At 45.1% G+C, this 19,741-nt stretch overlaps 1 protein-coding gene across 1 annotated transcript in view; it reads left to right on the forward strand.

The window, feature by feature from the left end:
• The window catches only part of llgl2 (LLGL scribble cell polarity complex component 2), a 94,470-nt gene that overhangs the window by 67,988 nt on the left and 6,741 nt on the right, over positions 1-19,741 (forward strand). Inside the window, exons 18-22 of the mRNA XM_028028599.1 lie at positions 16,868-17,015; positions 17,101-17,248; positions 17,493-17,609; positions 17,681-17,847; positions 19,092-19,356. Coding sequence (XP_027884400.1) covers positions 16,868-17,015; positions 17,101-17,248; positions 17,493-17,609; positions 17,681-17,847; positions 19,092-19,356 — 845 coding nt within the window. The remainder of the gene's footprint in view (positions 1-16,867; positions 17,016-17,100; positions 17,249-17,492; positions 17,610-17,680; positions 17,848-19,091; positions 19,357-19,741) is intronic.

A 19,741-nucleotide genomic window follows, 5' to 3' on the forward strand; every position in this document is an offset into this window, starting at 1 on the left:
CGTAGTGCTGCTGTTATACCATATGCAGATACAGTAAGTCAGTATGCTCTCTATGGAACACTTGTAGAAGGACACCAGCAGCTTCTCCTTGATGTTGTTCCTCCTGAGAACCCTCAGGAAGTACAGTCTTTGCTGGGCCTTTTTTATCAGCTCGAAAGTGTTCATGTTCCATGTGAGGCCCTGCTCAATGTGGACCCCCAGGAAACGGAAATCAGCTACCCTCTCCACACATTTTCCCCCAATGGTTAGTGGTGTAATGTCCGTTTTATTCCTCCTGTAATCTATTATGAGTTCTTTTGTCTTTGAGTTGTTGAGGAGCAGATTGTTCTCCCTGCACCACACTAACAGCTGCTCCACCTCACCCCTGAAGGCGGACTCGTCGCCTCCTGAGATGAGCCCCACCACTGTGGTGTCATCAGCAAACTTGATGATGGTGTTGCTGTGGTGGGCAGAGGTGCAGTCGTATGTGTACAGACAATAGAGCAGGGGGCTCAGCACACAGCCCTGTGGAGAGCCAGTACTAAGGCTGAGGGCAGTGGATGTATGTTTTCCCACCCTAACTCTCTACTGTCGGTTGGTCAGGAAGCTCAAAATCCACATGCAGGTGGAGTGAGGGAGACCCAGGTCCCCCAATTTGTCCACCAGTCTGTGAGGGAGGATGATATTAAAAGCAGAGCTGTAGTCTACAAAGAGCATCCGCACATAGTTCCCCTGCTGCTCCAGATGTGACAGAGCAGCATGGAGGGCAGTGATCACAGCGTCCTCTATGGATCTGTTGGCTCTGTAGGCGAACTGGTGGTGGTCAAAGCCAGGAGGGAGAAGTGCTGTGATGTGACCCCGGACCAGTTTTTCAAAACACTTCGTCACCACAGGGGTTAGTGCCACTGGCCGGTAGTCGTTGAGGCAAGAGATGTGAGGTTTCTTGGGTATGTGGACTATGGTGGAAGATTTCAGGCAGGATGGGACTGTAGACAGGGCTAGGGACTGGTTCCTGGTGAAGACTCCAGCCAGCTGATCGGCGCAGTCTTTCAGGACCCGTCCAGGGACACCATCAGGTCCAGCAGCCTTCCTTGGGTTGACAGCCTGCAGTGTGCGCCTCACCTCGTGCTTCTCTACAATGAGTAGTGTGGTGTTGTGGGTCGCTTGGTGTAGTGTGGCTGCCTCTGTTCATGACACATCTTCTCAAACGTAAATAAAAACTTTCATCTTAACCCAATGAGTTAAAATATAGAACTGTACACATTTCATGACATGATAATAAAATCTTAAAAACAAAATCACTGTCTTCACTTAATATACAACATCTTCCACATTCCAAACGTATTATGCTCAATGTTTTCCAAAAACCCTTGGTAATAATTCCTTTTAGAATAGAATAGAATTCAACTTTATTGTCATTGCACTGTCACAAGTACAAGCAACGAGATGTAGTTTGCATCTATCCAGAAGTGCTCTACGAGATATAAATATTTATTTACAGATGTACAAGACTATGTATGTATGGACTTTAAGGGGTTATAGCAAAGAGATATAGATATCCATCCATCCATCCATTTTCTGTTCACCCTTTATCCCTAATGGGGTCGGGAGGGGTGCCGGTGCCTATCTCCAGCTACGTTCCAGGCGGGAGGCGGGGTTCACCCTGGACAGGTCGCCAGTCTGTCGCAGGGCAACACAAAGACATACAGGACAAACAACCATTCACACACACACACTCACACCTAGGGAGAATTTAGATAGACCAATTAACCTAACAGTCATGTTTTTGGACTGTGGGAGGAAGCCGGAGTACCCGGAGAGAACCCACGCATGCACAGGGAGAACATGCAAACTCCATGCAGAAAGACCCCGGCCGGGAATCGAACCCAGGACCTTCTTGCTGCAAGGCAACAGTGCTACCAACTGCGCCACTGTGCAGCCGAGATATAGATATTGTGTATAAATATAAATATGGGAGCTGTATGCACAGATTATACAGAATATACAGATTATACAAGAATGTTAGGGAATGGAGTATATATGTATATAATATAATACAAGATAAATAATGGCAGATAAAATTTACAGGTTGTATGTGTGTGTGAAGAAAACAGTCCTTGATGTGTGTGTGTGTGTGTGAGGATAGTCCATGTGTTATTGTTGTATGAGAGGATAGGGGAGTACAGTCCTTATAGTTTATGTTTTATGTCAGGAGGCGTTCAAAAGCGTGACAGCTGTGGGAAAGAAGCTGTTCCGGGCCTGGTGGTTCTGGTCCGTAGGCTTCTGTAACGCCTCCCAGAGGGCAGGAGGGAAAAGAGTGTGTGTGCTGGGTGAGTTGAGTCCTTTGTGATTTTCTTGGCCCTTTTCAAACACCGCTTCCTGTAGATGTCCTTGATGGCAGGGAGCAGTGCCCCGGCGATATAGTGTGCAGTTTTCACCACCCTCTGCAGCGCCTGCCAGTCGGAGACAGAGCAGTTCCCGTACCAAGCTGTAATACAGTTGGTGAGGATGCTCTCAATGGTGCAGCGGTAGAAGTTCGTGAGGATCTCTGAGGACAGGTGGTTCTTCCTCAGGGTCCTCATGAAGACGAGGCACTGATGCGCCTTCTTAATGAGTTTGGAGCAGCTGGTCGTCCAAGTCAGGTCCTCGGAGATGTGGACTCCCAGGAACTTAAAGGTGTCCACACGCTCCACCACAGTCCCCTTAATGTGGATGTGGGTCAGTGTTCCTCCTGAAGTCCACGATAAGCTCCTTGGTCTTCTCGGTGTTCAGCTGCAGGTTGTTTTTGTCGCACCACTCAGCCAGATGGTCTACCTCCTCCCTGTAAGCGGCCTCGTCATTATCTCTGATGAGGCCGATCACCGTGGTGTCGTCTGCAAACTTGATGATGGCGTTAGAGCCATGGACAGGTCTGCAGTCGTAGGTGAAGAGGGAGTAGAGGAAGGGACTCATCACACAGCCTTGTGGCACTCCGGTGTTTATGATGATGGTGGATGAGAAGTGGTTGTCCAGCCGGACATGTTGAGGTCGACTGATCAGGAAGTCGAGCAACCAGTTACACATGAGTGGACTGATGCCGAGGTCTGTGAGTTTGGTAATGAGTTGTGATGGGATGACAGTGGCACCAGGACACCCTAGGCCGCAGTTCGATGATCGACTTTGTCATCGTTTCATCGGATCTGCGGCCGTATGTCTTGGACACTCGGGTGAAGAGAGGTGCGGAGCTGTCCACTGACCACTACCTGGTGGTGAGTTGGCTCCGGTGGTGGGGGCGAAAGCCGGTCAGACCTGGCAGACCCAAACGTGTTGTGAGGGTCTGCTGGGAACGTCTGGCGGAATCCCCTGTGAGACGGAGCTTTAACTCCCATCTCCGGCAAAACTTCGAACACGTCCCGGGGGAGGTGGGGGACATGGAGTCTGAGTGGACCGTGTTCCGTGCCTCCATTGTCGAGGCGGCCGATCGGAGCTGTGGCCGCAAGGTTGTCGGTGCCTGTCGCGGCGGCAACCCTCGAACCCGTTGGTGGACACCTTCGGTGAGGGATGCCGTCAGGCTGAAGAAGGAGTCCTATCGGGCCTTTTTGGCCTGTGGGACTCCGGAAGCAGCTGATGGGTACCGGCGGGCGAAGCGGCATGCGGCTCGGGCGGTTGCTGAGGCAAAAACTCGGGCGTGGGAGGAGTTTGGAGAGGCCATGGAGAAAGACTTCCGCACGGCTTCGAGGCGATTCTGGTCCACCATCCGGCGTCTCAGGGGGGGGGAAGCGGTGCAGCACAAACACTGTTTATAGTGGGGATGGTGTGCTGCTGACCTCTACTCGGGACGTTGTGGGTCGGTGGGCAGAGTACTTCGAAGACCTCCTCAATCCCACCACCATGCCTTCCACTGAGGAAGCGGAGCCTGGGGACTCTGGGTTGGGCTCTCCAATCTCTGGGGGCGAGGTCGCCGAGGTGGTTAAAAAGCTCCTCGGTGGCAAGGCCCCGGGGGTGGATGAGATCCGCCCGGAGTTCCTTAAGGCTCTGGATGTTGTAGGGTTGTGTTGGTTGACGCGACTCTGCAATATCGCATGGACATCGGGGGCAGTTCCCCTGGATTGGCAGACTGGGGTGGTGGTCCCCCTGTTCAAAAAGGGGGACCGGAGGGTGTGCTCCAATTATAGAGGGGTCACACTCTTAAGCCTCCCTGGCAAGGTCTATTCAGGGGTCCTGGAGAGGAGGGTCCGTCGGATAGTCGAACCTCGGATTCAGGAACAGCAGTGTGGTTTTCGTCCTGGTCGTGGAACACTGGACCAGCTCTACACCCTCGGCAGGGTCCTGGAGGGTGCATGGGAGTTCGCCCAACCAGTCTACATGTGTTTTGTAGACTTGGAGAAGGCGTTCGACCGTGTCCCTCGGGGAGCCCTGTGGGGGGTTCTCCGGGAGTATGGGGTACCGGGCCCTTTGATACGGGCTGTCAGGTCCCTGTATGACCAGTGTCAGAGTCTGGTCCGCATTGCCGGCAGTAAGTCGGGCTCGTTTCCGGTGAGAGTTGGACTCCGCCAGGGCTGCCCTTTGTCACCGATTCTGTTCATCACTTTTATGGACAGAATTTCTAGGCGCAGCCAAGGTGTTGAGGGGATCCGATTTGGTGGCCTTAGGATCTCATCTCTGCTTCGCAGCCGAGTGTGAAGCGGCCGGGATGGGGATCAGTGCCTCCAAATCCGAGGCCATGGTCTTGAGCCGGAAAAGGGTAGAGTGCCTTCTCCGGGTCAGGGGGGGTGTCCTGCCCCAAGTGGAGGAGTTTAAGTATCTCGGGATCTTGTTCATGAATGGGGGAAGAAGGGAGCGGGAGATCGACAGGCGGATTGGCGCAGCGTCTGCTGTCAAGCGGGCGCTGTACTGGTCCGTCGTGGTGAAGAGAGAGCTGAGCCAAAAAGCGAAGCTCTCGATTTACCGGTCGATCTACGTTCCCACCCTCATCTATGGTCATGAGCTTTGGGTCATGACCGAAAGAACGAGATCGCGGATACAAGCGGCCAAAATGGGTTTTCTCCGTAGGGTGGCTGGGCTCTCCCTTAGAGATAGGGTGAGAAGCTCAGTCATCCGGGAGGGACTCAGAGTAGAGCCGCTGCTCCTTCACATCGAGAGGAGCCAGTTGAGGTGGCTTGGGCATCTGGTCAGGATGCCTCCTGGACGCCTCCCTGGTGAGGTGTTCCGGGCACGTCCCACCGGGAGGAGGCCCCGGGGAAGACCCAGGACACGCTGGAGAGACTATGTCTCTCGGCTGGCCTGGGAACGCCTCGGGATTCCCCCGGAAGAGCTGGAAGAAGTGGCCGGGGAGAGGGAAGTCTGGGCCTCCCTTCTGAAGCTGCTACCCCCGCGACCCGACCTCGGATAAGCGGAAGAAGATGGATGGATGGATGGATGGATGGATGGGATGACAGTGTTGAATGCTGAAGTAAAATCTAAGAACAGCAGTCTGGCGTAAGTGTTCTTACTGTCCAGGTGAGAAAGGACAGAGTGCAGCGCTATAGAGACTGCATCCTCTGTGCTCCTGTTCTGCCTGTATGCAAATTGGTGGGGGTCTAGTGTGGGGGGGAGACAGGATCTGAGGTGTGCTAGGACCAGCCGCTCCAAGCACTTGGTAATGATGGGGGTAAGGGCTACCGGGCGGTAGTCATTGAGTCTGGTTGGGTTGGGATTCTTGGGGATTGGGACGTAGACTTGAAGCAGGTCGGTACCACAGCGCGGGCCAGGGACAGGTTGAAGATGTCCGTCAGCACTCCTGCCAGCTCCCCAGAGCACGTTCTGAGGACATGTCCAGGTATGCCATCAGGACCCGCAGCCTTGTGGGATTTAATCCTGCTCAGAGCCGCTCCTACGTCAGTGGGGAGGAAAGTCAGTGGCTGTTGGCCTGGTAGCTGCTTTGGTTGCAGTTGTGGTATTCCCTCTCTGAAACCGAGCATAGAAGTTGTTAAGTTCGTTGAGGAAGGAGACATCAGTAGAAGCGGGGGTGGTAATGGGGTTCTTGTAGTCTGTGAGAATCTGAAGGCCTTGCCACATACGTCGGGGGTTGGAGTTAGAAAAATGATCCTCCACCTTCCTTTTGTAGTGGTGTTTGGCCTTCTTGATTCCCTTCTTCAGCTCAGCCCTGGCTGCACTGTAAGTCTGTGCATCCCCTGACCTGAAGGCGATGTTGCGGGCCTTCAGCAGGAGACGAACGTCTCGGTTCATCCAGGATTTCTGGTTGGGGTACATGGTAATGCGTTTGCAGGTGGTGACACGTTCTATGGTGGTGGAACTATGGTTCAGTACAGATGAGGCGTACTGATCCAAGTCTGTATGGTGGAAAATAGTCCAATCTGTATTCCTGAACCGGTCCTGGAGCACAGCGTCTGAGCCCTCTGGCCACACCTTTACTGTCCTCACGGTAGGTTTCACACGTTGGATGAGTGGTAAGTACCGAGGTGTGAGGAACAGGGAGAGATGGTCTGATTGTCTGATGTTGGGGAGGGATGTCACATTGTAGGCTCCAGCCAGATTGGAGTAGACATGGTCCAGGGTCTTGTCTCCTCTGGTGTGGCAGGAGACATGTTGGTGGAATCTGGGAAGAACTGTCTTCAAGTTGGAGTGATTGAAATCACCCGCAACAATAAAAGCAGCCTCGGGGTATTTGGTTTGGTGTTTGCTAATAGACGCATAGAGTTCTTTCATGGCTAGCTTGGCATTAGCATCCGGGGGGGTGTACACGGCAGTGAGGATGATCGAGGTGAATTCCCTTGGGAGGTAATAAGGTCTACATTTGACCATTAAAAACTCCACATTCTGTGAGCAGTGACTCTCGGTAGTAGCAGAGTCTGTGCACCAAGCTTTGTTAATATAAATGCACAAACCTCCGCCTCTGGTCTTGCCGGAGTCATCTGCTGTCCTGTCGGCTCGGTGTGTGTGGCGTCCACTTAGCTGGATAGCATTGTCCGGGCAGCTGTTGTTCAGCCATGTTTCGGTGAAAAACATGACATTTGAGTCCATAATCCATCTGTCACTCGTGATGGATAGTCGTAACTCGTCTATTTTGTTAGCCAGAGAATGGACATTGGCGAGGAAAATGCTGGGTAAAGGGAGCCGGTGTGGTGTTAGCTTTAGCCTAGCTCACACGCTTACCCCGCCTTTGTTTACGTTCTCGTCGCGGCCTGCGTACACTTCCACCCAGCCGGGAGAAGTGAGCAGTCTCTGGTGTTCTGGAGATCTCTGGGATGAGTCGGAGATTGGCGATCATAGAGTCAAAATTGTAGCTCCAAATGTCCAGAAGTTCATGTCTGCTGTAGCGCAGCAACGCTGTGCAATTCGGAAAAAAAAGTCCAGTAATGAATAGATAAAAAACCACTGAAGAGCAGATTCTGGAGAGACGCTGAGCCTCGCGTTGTTCACACGTTGTTCATCTTTTGCCTCAGCCGCTTCATAAGTTAGAAAATAATTTAGATCCATAGTTTGACTCCGTCGACTCAGTACTCCTACAGATTTGAAATGATCAATTGCAGAATCTTAAAGGCATCCTGCCAACCGTCACTATAGTCCGGACTTTTGAGTACTGAGAGGTCAGGCTTGCTGTGGATGACTAAAGGCCTTGAAAATTTGTTTAATTGTAGTTTGTATTAATTGTAGTGTGTAATTGTAGATTGTAGTTTCATATAAAATGTTGGTGTGAAATTGATATTCATCAATCCAAGTAATAACTAAACTATACTAAGTCAGAGGAATGTTGGTAAAACACTTATGACAAACAAAACAACATTAAGACAAACACTTCGACAACATAGAAACAATCTGATAGATAATCTCGCCGGCACTTATTCTACTTCAAGTACAATTAATCCTTATTGTGTTGCACTGTGTGGTTGTGTATCAATGTGTGTGCATATTGTTCATGGGAGGAGGCGTGCCTATGTGTGTAACATCACGAACGCGCTCACGTCAGAGTGCGAGCGGAAATTCCAATTGCTGGCCGCTCAGAGCTGTTTTTCTTTTTTCAACTCTCTTCCTCAACCCAAGATGGAGAGGGAGGGAAGGGAGTGCATTACTGTCCAAGTTTGTGTATGTGGGTGTGTGTATGTGTAGCCTGTCCCTTACCTTATCCTCTCCTATGCTCTGCTTTGTTTAACCTTTAATGGTAGATCATTTGGACCCACAAACCCGCTATTCATACAGCAAAGCCAAAGCATGCACATTAGCCATCATTTTGCATGCATCGCACACAAACTCCAAGCAATCACCAGTTTCACTCAGTCAAGCCGTTCACCTCTGATAATAATAAAGCAAAGCTCCTGGTGCTTAAAGCCAAACATGCAATTTTAGCTGTTCATTACATGCGTTCACACTTTATCATACACCTCTCATTCGAACTTCCACTCGTTTTGTCATACTTTGCTCATTCAACTCTTCTTTCACACTCATCCATCCGTCCATATCCTTCACACAAATAGTCATCGCACATATCATCGCACACAGGTCAACATCATTCCAGTAGGCCTACTCACACACACTTTCATACCTCTCTTCCCCAGGTATTTAGAACATAATTTAAAGTGTCATGGCAATCTAGTTAATTCCCTAATTTATCTGTGTACGCTGTCGCTTACATTATCGACACTAGTTATTATTTTTTGCCAGAACAAATAATTTTCACTTCTGCAGGTCATTATTTCTTCAAGTTTCCTTATCTTACTCATTCAGAGATCTCAGAATTTATTGCAGTTAAGGCCGTTTTGTTGTCTTGTGCGTCTCTCCTTTCCTTACGTTTTTACTCGGGGAACTAGTTAATGTAACTTCAATTAGTTACATTAGTTAGTGTATTTATTTATAAAATATGGTTGGCTAGTGATCTAATTCTTTCAGGGAAAAACTACCTTTTGGTCCCCGTCTGCCACGGGCACCATAAATAACAAATTAATTTGGCACCAATGTAATATAATCATGGATCTACTGTGAACCAAATCATAAGGAATGAGTTGATTAATTTAGTTAGTGGTGCTCGCTATATCTGCTCCTTGTAGTATTGCTTGCTTATCGTTGCTAAATATTGCTAAATATGTTATATATTCTTCAATAGATATAGCAGTTAAGTGAGTTTTCTGCAGCTTTTCAACTCTATTTACAGTCAAATATACATTTAAAAGATGTTCAACATAATTCAGTGTCACAGAACCCTTTAATCCAGACTTTATTTGGATTAAAGTCTGTTTTATTTGAGTTAACTCAAGGTTTAATGCTTTAAACTTCTTCTCCGTATTTGAGCAAAAGGGAGAAAGAAAAAAGGAAAAGCCTCACTGCTCTCGCTGAGGTCCGAGATGGAACAACGGTGGGGCTTGTTGACGTAATAGGAAGTGGGCTGTCTTAGATACTGTGAACTACAACGGGGTGTGTTCTCAATCACGACCGATCCGTGACCAGGTGATGTGGTGAAACAGAAGAGGGTGAGAGAGAGAAAGAAAGGTGGGGCGAGAGAGGGGAGGGTGAGTGAGATAGAGGAGAGAGAGAGAGAGAAAAAGAGAGAGAGAAGGAGAGCACAGGGTAGAAAGGGTAGGAGGGAAGTTCGTGTGCTCTTTTTTCACTTTTTCCAAGAACTCTTTTTCTCTTCTCCCTACCAGCTTCTTACTGATTTTTTCTCAGCAAAATATGTATTTTTTTAACTAGCTTTAATATACAGCATAAAATTTACAAGTTACAGCAGCGTAGAAACAATTGCAGTCAAATTAAGGACCAATTTTTTAACTCTTTAGCAGAGCACGGCTTTTAATGCTTAATGTTACTTGAAAGCAGTCAGTTATTTAGTAAGCCAAACTTCATATTTTCAGAATTTTTACAGTATATACAGGCATGCCGATTAAAATTCACACAACAGTCAACATACATTCCCATTTATTCAGCCATTCATTTTAGCAACATTCATTCTATTTATATTTCTACCTCCTATTGATTTTATTACACCTCTTTCCTCCCCGGGGATTCTAGTTTATATAACTTTATTGATTATTATATTTATTTATAAAAATATAAAATTTAGTTGGCTACTGATTTAACTAGCCATTGTCCAATTTATGTGTGCACACATTTAATTCTGTTAGTACTTAATCATTTCAGCCATGGCAACAGAATCACTTTACTCCTCTCCAGAGATATCAGACAAGAAAATTAAAATAAATACTGCAGTCTAACTCACAAAACAATCCTTAAAAAACTCAGTTACTAAAACTTTGAGACTTCTCAGAGCTTGTCTCAGACTCTTTAAAGGCCTTCCAGCGCCCTAACTGGGAGACCTCTGTCTCCTCAGCAGAGAGACGGAACTCAGAGCCATGCCCTGCCTGGCCGGGTTACATGGTCCAATTGACCCTTTTTTTTTAACCATAGCGCTTTCACAACAACTATATAGAGATCTCAATCTCTGCGCTACTTCTTTTTCTTCCTTTTCAACAACTTAAGAGATCTCAATCTCTGCTTTTTTCTTATACATATATTCTCAGGCCACACCGAGAAATCTGCTATTTCTCTTGCTGGAGAATTCCGTCGCTTTTAGACCGGGGAAGGTTTGAAAGTTTTCCTGGATTATTTCATAGAAATCTCAATCTCTCCGCAGATTCAGCTGGCTTAATATTAAAATTCATGGCCTCTTGCCATTCTCCTAACCCACAGCCTCTTGCCGTATTTAACAAATCGTGATATGTATTAACTAATCAACTCGCGAAGGCGCTTGCTCAGAAGAGCTTCACCCAGCTCACTGAAATGCGGTAACGTATAACGCGGAATGGAAATTCCTAGAGTGTTACACATCGCCAAAAGGGCGTAAAGCCAGACTGACAAAGGTACTTATTTTAAGGGTTGTATATATTTCCGGAATGTAAAAGGTACCTTTGAGCCTTGGTGACTAGACAACCCCCCTTAGCGCTAAGGAATCGCTTGATGATCCAAACAGAGGTTCCTTCCCACATCTCGAGCTCCGGCCTAGTTCCTTTGCTGGCGAGCAGGGGAATTGTCTGGCGTCAGAACTTTCTTGCACAACAGCTTAAACTAACAACTTTCTTCTCTTTAATGATTGTTATTCCATATCTTCTCCAAATCCGAATTCCTTCCAGACTTCTAGGTCAGATTGACCCAGTCCATTTGACACAATACATTTCTTTTAGGTTAAAACATATCTTAGTGCGAACCAACCAAACAACATAATTTTTAACTATTAATATAATTATATTCCTCTACAAATAAAAATATTAACAATGCTCAAGCTTTATTAGCAACAGTTGACATGCTCACAAACCCTCCTGTAACTGTACCACTGGAACTCCAGTCTAATGCAGCCTGCAATGACTTTTCCAGCTTCTTTTCAGAGAAAATTCTAAAAATCAGAGGCTTAATTTGCACATTCACACTAAATCTAGTACCAATGCTATACCCAAACAAAACAAATACAGGAAAAATGACCCAATTTCAACTACTTAATTATAAAACCCTAGAAGAAATTAAAAGTCAATTAAGCTCAAGTTCCTGCTGTCTGGATGTCCTATCCACACATTTCTTTAAGAAAGTCCTGCCTATCATTGCAAATGATCTGATCCAAATGGTAAACTCATCGCTCTCATCAGGTGTTTTCCCTCAGGCTTTAAAAACAACAGGTATCAAACCACTGATAAAAAAAGAACAATCTGGACAAATCATTACTGCAGAATAATAGGCCGATATCCAACCTCCCATTCATCAGCAAAATGATTGAAAAAGCAGTGTTTCAACAGTTAAATAGCTTCCTAACAATAACCAACTGCTTTGAGGTCTTTCAGTCTGGTTTTCATGCTCACCACAGCACAGAAACTGCCCTTGTAAAAGTGTTCAATGACATACATATAAACACGGACTATGGAAGAACCACAGTGCTCATCGCTGAGTTGGACCTCAGTGCAGCTTTTGACACTTTTGACCATGACATATTACTGAAATGATTGAAGAGTTGGGTCGGACTCTGGTCCAGTGCTCAACTGGTTTGAATCTTACATATAGAACAGGGATTTCTTTGTGTCAATAGAAAACTTCTCATCAAAGTGGACAGAAGTCACCTTGGGATGCCCCAAGGTTTAATCCTAAGACCCCTCTTATTCAATATCTACATGCTCCCACTTGCTCAGGTTATAACAGAAAAAAGATTAACTACCATAACTATGTTGATGATACATAGCTCTACATTACGATGTCACCAGGAGATACAGAACCCATCCAATCACTGAATAAATGCTTAGAACAGATAAATGTGTGGATGTGCCAAAAATTTTCTCCAGCTTAATAGAAAAAAGGAAGAGGACGATCTAGAGTCAATGCACAGCCACATTAAGACGGTTACAAAGTCGGCCTTCTATCACCTGAAGAACATCTCTGGGATTAGAGGACTTATGTCTCTAATCCCTGCTCTGCATCCCCAGAACCAGAACCAAATCAGGAGAAGCAGCATCCAGCTTCTATGCACCACAAATCTGGAACAAACTTCTAAAAAACTGCAAAACTGCTGAAACACTGAGTGCCTTCAAGTCTACACTAAAAACCCAGCTGTTTAGAGTTGGTTTTGAAACATAATCAATTAAGAATTTAACGATGGCACCTTACTAAATGTAATGTTTTGATTGTTGATTCTATGTTGCATGACTTTGTGTTTTTATGATGTAAAGCACTTTGAAATGCCTTGTTGCTGAAATGTGCTACATAAATAAAATTTGATTGATTGATCCCACGGCTGAGGTTTTGTCTCAGAGACCACCCGAACCGCATGCTGTTTGGACTGCCAGTACCCATCAGCTGCTTTCGGGATCCCATCGGCCAAAAAGGCCTGATAGGGCTCCTTCTTCAGCCTGACAGCATCCCTCACCGAAAATGTCCACCAATGGGTCAAGGGTTGCCAACACAACAGGCACCGACAACCTTGCGGCCACAGCTTCGATAAGCCGCCTCGACAATGGAGGCATGGAACATGGTCCACTCGGACTCAATGTCTCCCACCTCCCCCAGAAAGTGTTCAAAGCTCTCCCGGAGATGGGAGTTAAAGCTCCATCTCATAGGAGACTCAAACATTCCCAGCAGATGCTCACTGACTGGCATCCTCCCCCACCACCGGAGCCAATTCACCACCAGGTCAGCTCCAAGCCTCTCTTCACCTGAGTGTCCAGGACATGTGAGCTGACAAAATGACGACAAAGTCTATCATCGAACTGTGGCCTAGGGTGTCCTGGTGCCAAGTGCACATATGAACTCCCTTATGCTTGAACATGGTGTTTGTTATGGACAGTCCTTGTCGAGCACAGAAGTACAACAACAGAGCACAACTCGAGTTTAGATTGGGGGGGGGGGGGGCATTCCTCTCTACCATCTCCCTCCAGGTCTAACTGTCATTGCCGTTGGGCGTTGAAGTCTCCCAGCAGAACAAGGGAAGTCCCCAGGAGGGTGTTATGGAAATGTAATTTATCAAAGAATTAGAAGCTGTTTCAATAATAAGAGAAAGATTAATTTTTTCTTTAAGTTTCTTTATTCGAAGGCAAAAGCGTTCGAAGACCCTTCTCACTGAACGCTGTCAGGAGAAGAGCCCTGAACTGCACACATCACATGGTTATATAGTCACAGCAAGGCAAACACCCACTCAAAGTCTGATCTTATCTTTATTGCCAAATGGACCACAAGACAACCCTTACCCCCACCTCATGAACTATCCCTCACCTGTGGGAGGGTCTAAAGGGGTCGGGTGCAGTTTGGGATGGGTGGTGACCGAGGGCGGGAACCCTGGCGATCCGATCCTCGGTTGCAGAAGTTGGCTTTTGGGATGTGGTGGGGAAGGAGACTGAGCTATTGTGTAAGGTTGAGAGGTTCCGGCTGGAAGTAGTCGGTCTCACCTTGATGCATGGCTCTGGTTCTGGAACCAGTCTCCTTGAGAGGGGTTGGACATACTTCCCACTCTGGAATTGCCCATGGTGAGAAGTGCCGGGCAGGAGTGGACATACTTGTTTCCTCCCATCTTGGTGCCTGTACATTGGGGTTTATCCCATTGAATGAGAGGGTAGCCTTTGTCCGCCTATGAATGGGGGGACAGGTTCTGACTGTTGTGCTTATCTGCTGAACAACAGTTCAGATTACCCACCCTTTTTGGAGTCCTTGGAGAGGTGTTACGGCCCGGCTCGGATGGCCACAACAAAAAGTAGGGAGGACATGGCAAACCCAACGGTTTTTAACCCCTTGCGAGGCATTTATTAAAAAACACAAGGTGTCAGCGCTGCCTCTGAGTCCGGATCTCGTCTGCTTCTGTTGTCAGCCAGCCACACACACCGATTGATGGAACGGCACTCCTTATATACCATCCAGGTCTGGGAGGCACCTCCCACAATCAAGGACCTAATGGAAAAGCAGCCTGCACTATACAGCACACACATAGGACAGCACCGCAGGGGCGTCACAAGAGGGTACTGGAGAGTGCCCAGGAAATAAAACTTCTGATGCCACAACATCATCTCTGGTTAGAATGAAGAGAAAAGCTAACCACAACATTGATCATCAAAGGGCCAGAAGACAACGCATGGTGGGCAGTTGTGAAGACAATGACAAGGAGAGTTAGCAATTCCAGCTGTGTAGTTTGTTCTATAACTGCATTCTATTCCAACCAGTCTGCTGTTACCAGTCCCTGCAACATTGACTGAAACTTTAACAGTATTTGTAACTATTGTTTCAAATATTACTCAGGTCAGAAGTGTGTATCCGTGGACATCAGGTGTGAAGATAGGATCCCAGGACATAACATCTTACATAATTAAGCGTCAGCATATTTCGAACACAAGAGAGTTTTTTGGTATAATTTTCCTTTTTTGGAGTGGCAACTATTGTACATAGTATAAATGATTTATCTTATGAGTTAGTAAATTTCACAGCCTTAGTAGGGAAGGGATTATCTGGTTTAACTGAGGACTATAAAAGCTAAAGCTCTTTACACTTTAGCCACTCTAAAAGCCCAGCTGTTTAGAGTGGCTTTTGAATTGTATAAATAAAGCATTAATCAGCATTTTGGATTTGTAACGATGGCACTTGACAATTGATTATTGTGTGTTCTATAATTTTGTATTTTTGTGTGCGTTTTTGTGATGTGGGGCACTCTGAACTGCCTAGTTACTGAAATGTGTTCTACAAATAAACTTGATTGGTTAGCAGATAGGGAGGGGTGTGTCATATAATAAATGAAAAATATTGTATTTTTATTCCAGATGTTTCAAATAGCTTGAGCAACATGCATATTGAGTTAGAAAAGTTCTTGAACAGACAGAAAGCAGAAAATTCTGGTTCCTCCTGGAATATGTGGAGTTGGTTTATTTCAGAGGGATAGACAGCATGTTTAAGTAAAATAGGAATGTTTTTGGGAATGATTCTTATGATATTGATGTTGTTATCCTGTTGCATAATTCAACTCTTGTAAGGATTAATGCACAATACATAGTGTTAGAGGCCATTGAACCAGCAAGTAATGATACCATAAGTGTAGTGCAAGAAGAAAGCTTTTATGAAGACTGATTTCTATTTATGATGTATTTACTTAAAACCGTTAGGGGTGCAAATAATGATGTATTATATGGAAATTTTGATTTAATTTGTCTGTATCCAGTTTGCTACTGAAGTGTTTTCTGTTTGATGTTATTTTTATTTGATCTTTGTCATTTTTCTTCTTTTCATATATGAGGTTTATCTTTCCTTTGCTAATTCTGGAAATGTCTATGTTTTACAAAAAAACAATTGCCTATCGTGTCTTAAAGTATTTTTTTTCCTTTAACTTTTTGTGACTGAGTATTATGGAACTTTTCGTGGACGCAAGTGAAAAGGGGGGAATGTAATAGAAAATGTCATCATTAGCCTTATTTCATCTTTGATGGAACTGATGATACTTTTTAACCATTTATTTACAGATTAATCTGCTGTGTTTTTATATTTCTGCAAGATGTTTTTCCATTAAAGAAGTTTCCAGGTAGTGTTTAGATGTTTCCACAGCTGTGATAGCAGAAGAGACCTGCCCCATGAGTAACTGACAAATAAGAATTAGAAGTTTCTCCTGCTATCTTTCCTGCCATAAAATCATCCCCTTCAAGAGGGTAGGAATATAGATTAACCGGTAAAATGAGAGCTTCACCTTTTGAATCAGTTCTCTCTTTACCATGACATATCAATATACAGTGCCCGATTCATTGCATATGCTGCACCAATCTGGTTATTGATCTTCTTAATTTTTCCTTACTCATGAACAAGATTCCAAGATACTTAAGCTTTTACACCTGGGCCAGGATGTTTTCCCCAACCCAGATAAGGCACTCTACCCTTCTTTGGCTCAAGATCATGGCCTCCAATTTGGAGACCCTGATCCTCATTCGTGCAGCTTGACACTGTTGTGAATTGCTCCAGCAAAACGAATAGATCATGACCTGATGAAGCCAGCAGAATAACATAATTTGCAAAAAGCAGATATGTGATCCCAAGGCCACCAAAAATGTATCCCCTCAACATCTTGACTTCACCTAGAAATTCTGTCCATAAACATTATGAACAGAATCAGTGACAAAGGGCAATCTTGGCAGAGTCCAATTCTCACCAGAATCAAGGTTCAAGGTATTCAGGAGTTCTTCTCCAGAACTCCTGAATAGACCAGGGGACTTTGTATTTTGTATGCAGTCACAATAGAACACACTCCTAATTTTACAACTCTGAAAAATTACTGTTTTCATGTTACAGACAGTGTTGTTGTTATCAATGCATTCCTTTGTTTAGTGGCTCTCTTGTTCTAATGTCACCTGTTGCGGTTCTCGTGATTAGTTTGTTTTGAAGGAAATTTTACCGTTCACGTTTCTGTCGGTTCTTTAAATTACAGGTGCACATTAAATCCCAGTGACCAGCTCGCAATGGAAGGACCTCTGTCCAGAGTAAAGAGCATAAAGAAGTCCCTGCGACAGTCATTTAGAAGAATCAGACGCAGCAGAGTTTCTTTGAGAAAACATCACATCAGCAATACCAACAAGGTAGTATTAACTGGATCAACACTGTTTTGCTTTATCCAACACAGCAGTTTGCTGTTATTTATGCCTGAGATTTCTTTCTAAACAGATTCAGGAGGCAAACGCTCGTCTTGAGGCTGAACTGGCCGAGATGGAGCTGGCTCCTGTCCAGAGGAAGATTGAAGCTCGGTCCTCAGATGACTCCTTCACTGGCCTTGTTCGAATTCTATGCTTCGCTGATACCTTCTTGTCAGATAGTAAGTATTGATCCCAAACAAGCTGTGTTTATGCACAAGTACACTTTTTTGGTGTTGGTTGTTTTGGAGACTGTAGGAAGTACATTTATGACATATGAATCTGGAATTCATGTCTCCAGCCAATTGAAAGCAAGGCCAGACCTTAGAGTTACTGACAAAGAGGAGGGGACTGAGTATGCAATAGCCAGAAATATGACCTTCTTGTTCAGTTGGTTTTAAGACATGGTTTGTCATCATCTTGTAGGTTCACACAACACCCCCTCCTTGTGGGCAGGGACTAACGGTGGAACAGTGTTTGCATACATTCTCTACATCCCTCCTGTGGAGCACAGAGCAGATGAAGCTCTTACTGCACAGCCAGGTGAGTGTTTTTACAGAACTGCAGTGTGTTCTCTTACCTCTGACTGTATAACACTTATCTTGTTTATTCAGCTAAGGAGATCCAGCTGATGCACCGTGCCCCAGTGGTTGGGATTGTGGTGTTGGATGGTCACGGGGCTCCACTGCCTGAACCTTTAGAGACGGCCCATGACCTGGCTCGCTCACCTGACCTGCTTGGCTCACACCATGTATTGGTCATCTCTGAGGAGCAGTTCAAGGTCAGAGGGGAACACATGATATACAGTTTAGCTTAGCAGGCTTTGTAAGGAGGAGGGAAATGGAAAGCTGTGTAGCTGACAATCCAATGAATGATTCTTGGTTTGGCAAGTCATAATGGGACAGTAAAATCATAATTTTCTGTTTTCATGCTGTGATTTTTACTCGTCTTACATCCATCATATGCTGCTTATATGATTTTGGGTTATGGGTCAGCAGCCTAAGCAGAAAAACCCAGACTTTCCTTCCTCTCTCAAGACACTTGGGCCAGCTCCTCCAGGGGAATCCCATGGTGTTCCCAGGCCAGCCGGAAAACATAGTCCCTCCAGCACATCCTGCCCCAACTGTAGGAGTTGAAGTATCTCAAGATCTTGTTTATGAATGAGGAAAATTGTAGCTGTGGCAGATTGGTGCTGTGTCTATAGTGATGCAGGCAAGGTACTGATCTTTCTTGGTGCAGAGAGCTGAGCCAAAGTATGTGCATTAGATTTTGTAGTAAATATGCTGTTTTGCTCTCTCTCTGGCGCCGTACAAATAAACTTAATTAATAATAAAAATAATAGATTTTATTCACAATGCTCTTTATATCTTATGATCTCAAAGGGCAATTGAATTGAAACTGAGAAATTTTCCTCACCCTATGAGTGTGAGTGCTTTGCGTTAATTTATTTTTTATTGTGAATTAAAATATGTGGGATGAGCATTTTAATAGTGGCAGAATATTTCTCCTCATGGAGGTGAAGGTTGGTTGCAGAATCAGGGATATGTGGTCAGACTACCGTTAATCAGAAACTGGACTTACCTGTCATTTTCTGTGTTTAACTTGGGCTGCACCACTTTTAGTTGGCACGTAGCTTCTCGATGAGTCCTACTGTTTACCAAACTGTTCCAGTCATGCTGAAAATATTCCTTCATACCATCAATGCTCATCTGCTTTTTAATCAACAGTTAACCATTCATTAAGAGGGATGCTTATATCCCTTTTCTTTTACAAATGGATCTTCTCAAATAGAAAACTGCAAAAGTTTAAAGTACAGTTTAGTTGTTCAGCTTTGTAAACTTGGTCACTCCATCCCTTTTATTCTTACTGAATCTCAGCTCCAAATAAAAATGTTTTTTGCTTGATGAAAAGTAATTATATTATTTCTAGTGCAAATACTTGATTTGCTTACAACTAGAACTGGACGTATAGCGACTTGTTTTCAACATTTTTGCTGAAAGTTTTGCTGTATTTTTGTGTGTTCAGGTTTTCACTCTGCCAAAGTTGAGCTCTAAGATGAAGCTTAAGCTGACTGCTGTGGATGGATCCAGGGTACGGAGAGTGGGTGTGGCCTGGTTTGGAAGCAGCCGAACGGAAGACTATGGCGAGAGTGGATTGGTTTTTCTGACCAATCAGGGTGATGTGCATGTGTTGTCACTCCCACATATTAAAATGCAGATTAGGTACCCCTGCATCCGACGGGAGGATGTCAGTGGCATCGCCTCCTGTGTTTTCACCAAGCAAGGCCAGGGTAAATATGCTTCTCTCTACTGATTTCTGACCTGAGATGATGTTTCCTTCTTAAATTCTAATATATGCCAAATAATTAATGTGTGTACAAATTCACTTGGTATTTAGTACGTTGTCCAGTGATGAGATTTCATCAATGATTATTATCTAGATGGTATTAAATGGTTGATGATGATGAGTCATCAGCTTTATCAAAGACACAAATGGGTCATCATTTGAAGATACAATTTTTTGCTGTAGACTAGTAGGTACACAACAGAGTAACAGTTTCAGCAGATTTGACCCATCTAAGGATTTCCCCCTCCAAATAATTTGGATATCAATGACCAATGGTTGAGTCTGAAATTGGGTGCCTTTTTGTAAAAATGTTGCATTTAAGCAGTCAA

This window comes from Xiphophorus couchianus, chromosome 9 (assembly GCF_001444195.1).
Source record: "Xiphophorus couchianus chromosome 9, X_couchianus-1.0, whole genome shotgun sequence".
Taxonomy (NCBI): Eukaryota; Metazoa; Chordata; class Actinopteri; order Cyprinodontiformes; family Poeciliidae; genus Xiphophorus; species Xiphophorus couchianus.